Consider the following 9,158-nt stretch of genomic DNA (forward strand, 5'->3'; position numbering starts at 1 on the left):
CGAATAATTCATTCGAATCACAAATAAATCGTCTCAGAAAGTTCGCAATGGTTGCAAATCGTTCGAATAATCGATTCTGCCCATCTCTGGCATCGCGGGCGCACACGCACACATGGGTGTATAGTTACGTGAATATAAGTACAAGAACGTAATCAGAATTATAACGTGTTATTCAGTGTACTTGTTGCCGCGTGCCTCTCGAGTCTGTTCTTCGCCCCTAGGGAAGGCAGTGCGTAATCGTCTATTTAAAAAGATTTAAAAGGAAAAAACAAAACAAAAAAAAACACAAAAAAATATAACAGTGCAAAGAAAATAGAGGAAGAAATAAAAGGAAGAAAACGTTTAAAAACACGACGGCTAGCCGCCCTCAGAAGTAACGTGCTATTTTAATTACAGCAGTAACGTGTAACCCCAGGCGTGGTTCACGTGAACGCCGAAAAAGCGTCCTTTTTGTCTGCCTGATGCCGCGTACGTGTGCGTATAAGCGTTTTGTTTTTTTTTGTTTTTTTTTTGGGAAAGTTCAGCCCCACGTGGACTCGAATCGAATTTGAGATAGATGGTGTGTGTGAAAAAGGGAGAGAAAGGAAAAGAGAAAAAGGTAGAGAGAGTGAATGTGACGAGGGATTGCTGGCTGGAGAGAAGGAGATGGAAAGAATCAGTGTGAACGCGTGCGAGTGTGAAAGAGTGAAGGAGCACGACGATAGAGACGTAGAACAAGACTAAATATGTACAAATGTAATAAATTGAATGACGATTACGTTGAATTCACTTATCGATCGTTTATTTACACATTTATTGAGGTGGGTGTCCAATTGTTACTTAACTCAAAGCTTGGCATTAACACATTTGGGTGCATTCAGAAAGTCCATAAAGCCGCAGAGATGGACATTATCTAGATAAAATACATTATTGAAATAAAAAATCGAATAAAGATACTTTATACTTTAGCTTTATTCGATGACTGTCGGATAAAAAAATTAATTCAATTTAAAAAATTTAATAAAATTTACTCAATTTAAGTTGCCTTCATTCGTCGGATAACGCATAAAAATATTCATTGGAAGAACATTTATTCGACGGATAAAGTGTCCTGTTATATTTGCAGAGAGTTTCATCCGTTGGATATCTTTCGGATAGTCGGATAGTTATAAAAAAAATACGGGTGTTTAAATCCTGTGGATCTCTACCTATTGATTTTTTTTTTTAATTATTCAAATATTTATTGTTAGACCCTTTGCAGATCTGCAAAGTTTTGTACAAAAGTATAATATGTGTTTTTCGTATTCAACTAAAAAGTCGTCTATAATAATACACATAGATAAGGTTACAAGTAGTTATTAGGATTATTCTTAGAGTCTAATTTTTTATAATATGGGATCACAGTTTTTAGTGTTTGGATATTAAATTTACAGGTTGTTACTTCATAGGAATGTGGTTATTATGTGTAGCGCTTTTATATTAGGTTCTCTTAGGAATTTGCGTCTTTTTTTAAATATTGCGCTTTGTGTCTCCACCTACTGATATTGGTTTTAGTATCAGTGACGCCATCGGTGGGAAAATGCCTAAGTTTGTAGTGGAAATAGTTCCCACAATCGATAACTTTATGGCTTTATTTTTTAGGAACATTAGACGGCGCCACCATCAACACGAGATCCCCGAATCTGACATCTCTGTTTGGTACATGCTTTGCTTGAATTTTAAGGAGATGTAAGTGAGTGTTGTACCTCCAGAAATGTTTTAAACTGGTTTATTTTAGCATATTTTTGTGAATAAATAATTGATCTATAAGATAGGCAGAAATATATAAATAACGAAGATGACAGAAAAATTGCGAAGATACGAGAAAATTGATTTCCTAGGAGAAGGGCAGGTTAGTTTATGCTCAACATCTTTTCTAACGTTGCCGGCATAATAATAAATATTATTCTAGTTCGCCACTGTTTACAAAGCCAAAGATATCGAAACGTCAAAAATTGTTGCTGTTAAAAAGGTATGTGCAGATATTTTTATATTAATGTCGAAATGTCATTCAACCCTCGACTACATGTGAACATTTTATGCATAAAGACATGACTTTAATTCATTTGTAATATTGTCAGATCAAAGTTGGAAGTCGCGCGGAAGCTAGGGATGGAATAAATAGAACTGCACTGAGAGAAATCAAATTGTTACAAGAACTGAAACACGATAATGTGATTGGTTTATTAGGTATATAATCGTCTATGAAGCTTGTAAGATTTACAGTTTTCTCTGTGTACTTTTAATCTTCCAACATTAACATTTTAGATGTTTTCGGCTATAAATCAAATGTGTCTTTAGTGTTTGATTTTATGGATACAGATCTGGAAATTATAATAAAAGACAGCAATATTGTCTTAACTTCTGCTAACATTAAATCGTACATGATTCAAACTCTTCAAGGATTAGATTATCTCCATTACAATTGGATACTCCATAGAGACTTGAAACCAAATAATTTACTTGTTAATGGAGAAGGTGTTTTGAAAATTGGTGATTTCGGTTTAGCCAAATTCTTTGGTTCACCAAATAGGTTAAATACACATCAAGTGGTGACAAGGTGGTACAGGTCGCCTGAATTATTGTATGGTGCCAGACTCTATGGAACTGGAATAGATATGTGGGCAATTGGGTGTATATTAGCAGAACTTTTATTACGTGTACCATTTTTACCTGGGGAATCTGATCTGGATCAGCTTACCAGAATATTTCAGGTACCTGAAGTGGAGTATATAGTAAAACATTAATTATTAGAACAAAATATGAGACATATATTAAAAATGATTAAATTATTTGGCTCTGTATTAGTTCAGAAAATCAATGTTTTACTGTAATTGATAAAAAAATTTCGAGTAAGAATGCATGTCATGTTGCATTCTCTATATTTGTGATTCTCAGACGTTGGGTACACCCACCGAAGAGACGTGGCCAGGAATGACTGAACTACCAGATTTCATTCAGTTTAAACCGTTTCCTGGAACACCGTTAAAACATATATTTACCGCTGCCGCCGATGATCTGCTAGACTTAATCGCTAGCTTTTTAAACGTGAATCCTTTAGAAAGGTGTACATGCGACCAGGCTCTTCAAATGCCATACTTTAGCAATAAACCAGCGCCAACACCTGGACCTAAGTTACCTCTTCCAACAACCGTGAAACGACAACCAGAGGAGAAACCTAGTCTAAAGAGGAAATTGCTGGAGTCAATGGATGGTGCTTCGCTTGCGAAAAGATTACAGTTTTAACTATAAATTAAATTAGAATTAATTGTGAATTATAGAAATCAATTTAATATCATTATGTTTGTTACTATTTTTACGATTTTTACAAATCATAAATGTCATATACAATTTAAAGGAGACTGAGTGAGAGAGAGAGAGAGAGAGAGGGAAATGTGAATAAATTAATTTATATAAATACATAATATTGCAGGTGATATGAAATTGTTAAAAAACGTCAATAAATATATTTACAGTAAAGCTGGAATCATGTACAATAATAACTCAATACTGTATTTTTGTGACGAGACTATTATATAAATAATCAAAATTAAAAATAAAATATTGTTTTGGATATCAAAATATATCTGTTTTGCACATCCTATACTTCACACATACCCAAAGTACACAATTCATAGTGTATACAGAAAATCGAAAAAGGACGGAAATGTTATAGGTTGAAATAATAATACATTTTTGAAAAATACAACATTATGCTGTAGTACTTTTATTAACTTAGAAACTAGTAAGAAATGTTTCATACGTGAACAATTTCGTAACTGACGAAATATTGAATTTTGATAGCATAAAAGAGGTGACTCGCTAATAACAAATGATTAAAACTGTAATCGCATTTCGCATCATTTTCTTTTTTTTTTTGCAGCAAGATTAAAATCATTCTGTTTCCATAATAAGTACAAATGTTACCAAATATGTCTCGCTCCTATCAGCGATGTTTCATCGGTACTTTCGTTTATATAAATGATTTTTTGTTGCAATATATCCTCTGTGTAGATAAAAAGAATATATGTTCCTTTGTAACCTCTTCTTAATTTGATGATAATTTTGCACATCCGCGATGAGCTTAAAAAACAGTATTTTACGATTGACTGTACCTTTTCAGTTTTCGATCAATTTCTAACTAATATTCGTGCATGACTTCAATGTACATGTAACTATTACACATATACATAAACCTAATCAATACTGATGGGTAACAAAAACATAATACAATTTAGTAAAGATACAAATTATATAAATTTTATATTAATGCACATATCAACATGAGTTGGCTCTGCCTATGGACTCCTTCAGAATGTATTTCGCTGTAGAGTAAGTTAGAAGAATAGTATAGATCTCGTATTTTAATATATTACATAAAGCTGTAATAAAATTTGTTTATACTGTACGCATAGTTACATTAAAAGCACAACTTAAGACGACATGTGCATTTAAATACTGAAACAACATTTAATATTTTTCTCCATATAGTTCGTTAAATCCTGACGTAGAGATGCAAAGCTGAGGGCTCTATGTAAATAAAACATGACAATTTTATGGTAAGATGTGTTAGAAGATTACTATGTAAAATATGTAATAAAACAGATTTGAATTACGTTATGTGGAAACGGTAAAATTAAATCACGGTATTATTTTAGATTAAGGGCTGATGTACTATCTTTTTTTAATTTGAAAAAATTAAAATAACTATAAGTGGTTGAAAGTAATTAAATAACTTTTTTTTTAACGCACGTAATCATCTAAAGCACTTTAGAATAGGTAAATGATAAATTCATTCTATGGTATTGTACTGTGGTCCCTCTTATTCAAATTGAACTATAAATAATATCTATGTAACACTGTGTTTAATACGTAATCGATAAACTTTTCTAAGAGTATGTACCAGTAATTGCCAGATTGAAGGTGATGGAGAAAGCAGAACCATCGTTACCATTTTAATCGTCAATTAAAATGATAACATAAACGTGTGACAAACATTTTAGGACTATACGAATAAAAATATAGCATTCTTTATAATCCGATTAAAAGGAAATTCTACAAACACATATTTGACAAAATTCAATTTCTGAATGGTGTACAAGGTAGTAATACTTTACTATGTTTTTTTTACAACATTAATCTGTCCTTTCGTGCGAGTTATTTACACATTAAAAATAATACACTTAAGAAGTAGATTTTACTGTACACGATATATACTTAAAGCAATATTTAGATTTACAAAATTTATAGTACACAGAGTGTAGTATAAAACCAGAAAACATTATCTAGCGCGATTTACAAAAAGTAAATCGTTCTTTCGTATCGACGTATTCATTGAAAGTACAAATGAAAAACTTCTGTCTATCGTTTGTGACAATGTGTTAATACATAACTGAATATATTTGAGCGTGACATCTGTATAAATTGCAAAGAAATAATTTCGATCGATTGATTAATACATTGCTCGATAACATAAACCACTTAAAGTCACCACCGCTTTTTAAATCGTAACATAATAATCGATAGATTTTATGATTTTTGTGTTTGTACACACTATCTCCCTATCCTGCGTGCACTTTGCAAGGAACATTGTATTCGATAACATTAGCATTTTTATTTTGCCCTTCTGCATGGCCCTACGCGTGTAACATGCTTGTAAAACTTTCCTTAATCCAGTAGGGCTCAAATTTTAGATAGGATGCATCGTTCAATACGTAAAAGTAGGATACATTAGAAATAGTACATAGGACATAGTATCGTGAAAACAAAACAAAAATATCGAAATATACATTCAAATATTAAGGAAACAAAATTTAAACATAATTCGTATAATTTATTCAAAATGAGAGATATCAAATCAAGACGTAGATATTATCAATTACATCTTTATATCTTTTAATTGTTGATATTATTGTCTTATATTAGCATCCCACGAAGAACACGTACTTGAAAATGCTTTAAAGGGTTATTCACTGGACATGAAATGCAATGAAGATTCAACAATTGTACATATCTACGAGTACAATTGTTTTGTCCTTTAAATTATACTATGTCCTAAGCAAATATTTTTAAGCAGTAATTGATGCGCAGTCTATAGAGCACATGCAGCAGACAATTTGCTCTCGCATTTTGTTTCTAGACATTTGATTCAGTATTTAAAGTAACATATGTAACAACTTATGCAACCAACAACGTGTTATAACTACCTTATAATGCTTATCCTCCTTAAATTCTTATTTTTTACATTAAGTCAATATTTACCAAGATCTTTAAACAATATCAGTACATTTCGTTTGCAAATTAACTGATTTTTTAATGCTTCAAACTAAAAAATTAAAAAAAAAAAAACAATTTTCAGTAACCCAAATAGTCTGTAAAAACTGCATTTTAATACGTACTATTCGAATTATTTTGAATATAAACGCAACATAGTAGGTAATGTCACACCATATTATTTAAAAATCATGGCGATTAGATTCTAGGGCAAGGATGTTATTTGCAAATAAAAATGAAATTATATATCCATTTAGGGATTTAAAATAAGTAATACATACATTATGATATAGCTGTCCGTAATAATAATATCACATCTCCAAATACTACTTAGCAAGAAGTGTTACAAAATAAATGTATATATAAATCAGTTTAGACGAAAAATATAGGCGGTGCATTTTCTAGGTAACTAGGATCATTTTTTTGAGTGTAAAGAAGAATATGTTCACAACTTCTCGAATATGAATAGTTTAGCACGGTCCAGTTTGCTTCCGATATTGAAGATGATTTCACAATTTCGTTTTGTAAATATTTGTAAAATTATTCTTCAGTCCATTCATATGATTATTGAAAGTCCAACTTTTATTATACAAAGTTCAGTTGATATCTCAATTCTTAGTTGATAAGTCTCACTCTAGAAACACATAGATTTTATTTAAAAAAAAAAGAAAAGAAAATAACATTTTCGTAATAAAGTTTTCGATACACTGATAAGAAAACATACTAACTCATTGAAATTATCAAAAATAACTTTTCCGTTTTCTCTTAGACATTTCTGCGTTAGATGTATTACGTAGTATGTATTTCAAAAAAGGAGGAGATAAAAACGCAGCAGTCTCTTTGTTTGAATTTTTCTCTGCATTCATGACTTTGGATCGGTACATATTACGATATAAACGGAGTTTACACATAAATGTTTCTTACTCGGAAGAAACTAGAAAATAAACTCGCATAAGAACGATAACAATTAAAGTGTTCAAGACAAACCTTTGCGGTTAACAGGTATCGTACGGGGATATAAGAGATCCTCTCTGAAAATCGGCGAGCATATTAAATTACCCTAATATTCACAATCTCTATAAACAATAAATATAAGCTGCAATGCCCGCAGACACGATATTTTATGTCTCTATCTGATCAAAGCAACGATGTCATAGGCTTATCCTCGTATGATGCTCGTCGAATTCTAGAGAAACCTCTTTACGATCTCACACGGTATCTTTTAACTGCAAAGAATTAACGTACAATCAATAAAGAAGAGAATACAATTGCAGATATAAAGTACGCCATAAACATAAACGAATAATTGCAATGTGAAACACTCTGTGTAGCTTCTTGATTAGGCACAATGTTTGAAAGCAATAAATTCCTATGTCTCTGTTTAAATAAAAAAGTTCTTTGTGGAACACACTTTCCCAATACAGACTATATCTCCCTAGAATTCATTGTAATATTAAAAGTAGAAATACATATTTCATTGTTACTACTGTTTTTACTTTATTATATTATATATATATATATTTATTTATATATATTCAGTAGTCAGTCCAAGGCAAACATTATCCGCAGTAGTACAATATAATATAGCTACTATTTTCGTATCTTTTTAAATTGATCTACCTATATATTACTTTCTTTTAAAAAATGTATACTTAACATTTAATATAATATATATTTATATATATTTATATGTACACATATATATGTATATATGTATATATGTATATATATATACATATACATATACATATACATATACATATATATACATATATGTATATATATATATATATACATATCTCTTTAAAATATTTACAGTCAATGCTATGATACAGTAATTTTAATTGTTTCTTGTATTCATACTTCATAAAGGCAATTATCATCATAACTATAATCCTTATTTATATATTTATATAGTATATCGTGTAAACATGTTTTTACAGCAACCATGTTCATATTAGGACTGCATATAATACAAGTAGGGATAGTATATGATCTTTTGACACCTCTACACATATCTACACAGGGAGTGTCATGATCATACAAATTATGTTTCATCTCGTTGCTGCATAACCTATTTGATGCCAATTTTCAAATGAAAGGTTCACTTAAACCGTAAAAAAAAGGCTTATAAAAAAAAAACCATAAGTCTAAGTAAAGTTGGTTTTTACGTTCTGCTGGACACAGTGAATACCTTAGAAAATTAAGTAGAGATTGAAAAATTAAAAGTATTATTCGAATCTGCATTCCTTTGATTTTGATCTTCAGTTAAATATAATTGCAATTATTTCAAATGTAGCGTATAAAACGATATCAGTCCACCATCACTGTAGACCTGATTAAACTAACAATTTTATACGCAGTACGCATTGCTAACTTTTATAATTTTTAATATCTTTTCGTGTATCAAGCAAATATGTATAATCATAAATCAACCTGTGCATCTTTATTCATGTGCACTATTCGAGAGTTAGTCAGAGGTCATTATTAATATGTAGCTCAATAAATTCTTTAAATTTGAGATCGTTTTTCGTTCAAGACTCTTGATATGTAACATAAATGTTGCACGATAAATTAAAGTAATTTGTTTACACATTTGCCTATATGTTACAAAGTGAACAATTTTACGAAAGTGCCATCAGTTGTTTTTGTTTCTACTTGAAGGGAATTAAATTCAAAGTTCTGCCATTGACCAAGTTCCATAAATTCAAAAGTTAATGGAAACACAGGTAAATGACCATTGACCTAAAAATATATAGGGACAGAGTATTTCTGTTAGGGGAAGGTGATAATAGTGTCGGGGGGGGGGGGGGGGGGGGGGGGGTTTTTTTATAAAAAAAGAAAGAAAAAAAAAAATCAGGAAGGGG

General features: G+C 30.8%; 2 protein-coding genes across 2 annotated transcripts in view; one reads left to right on the plus strand and one right to left on the minus strand.

Annotated features, from left to right (window-relative positions):
* Positions 1-1,641: 1,641 nt before the first annotated feature.
* Positions 1,642-3,585, plus strand: LOC128874885 (cyclin-dependent kinase 7). Its single transcript, XM_054120019.1, has 5 exons — positions 1,642-1,870; positions 1,931-1,990; positions 2,100-2,208; positions 2,287-2,732; positions 2,917-3,585. The coding sequence occupies exons 1-5, from the start codon at positions 1,817-1,819 to the stop codon at positions 3,262-3,264; spliced, it is 1,017 nt and encodes a 338-aa protein (XP_053975994.1). The 5' UTR covers positions 1,642-1,816; the 3' UTR covers positions 3,265-3,585.
* A 143-nt stretch (positions 3,586-3,728) lies between these two features.
* Positions 3,729-9,158, minus strand: part of LOC128874882 (phospholipid-transporting ATPase ID) — a 63,376-nt gene continuing 57,946 nt past the window's right edge. The window contains exon 22 of the mRNA XM_054120011.1: positions 3,729-6,925. The gene's annotated coding sequence lies outside the window, so the exon portion shown is untranslated. The remainder of the gene's footprint in view (positions 6,926-9,158) is intronic.

This window comes from Hylaeus volcanicus, chromosome 4, assembly GCF_026283585.1.
Source record: "Hylaeus volcanicus isolate JK05 chromosome 4, UHH_iyHylVolc1.0_haploid, whole genome shotgun sequence".
Classification (NCBI taxonomy): domain Eukaryota; kingdom Metazoa; phylum Arthropoda; class Insecta; order Hymenoptera; family Colletidae; genus Hylaeus; species Hylaeus volcanicus.

What these genes read in the sequence shown, in the direction of transcription:
- LOC128874885 (XM_054120019.1), top strand. Translation starts at nt 1,817, where the DNA reads ATGACAGAAAAATTGCGAAGATACGAGAAAATTGATTTCCTAGGAGAA. An exon ending in AAATTGTTGCTGTTAAAAAG is followed by an intron (nt 1,991 to 2,099) that starts GTATGTGCAGAT and finishes TAATATTGTCAG; the next exon opens with ATCAAAGTTGGAAGTCGCGC. An exon ending in TAATGTGATTGGTTTATTAG is followed by an intron (nt 2,209 to 2,286) that starts GTATATAATCGT and finishes TTAACATTTTAG; the next exon opens with ATGTTTTCGGCTATAAATCA.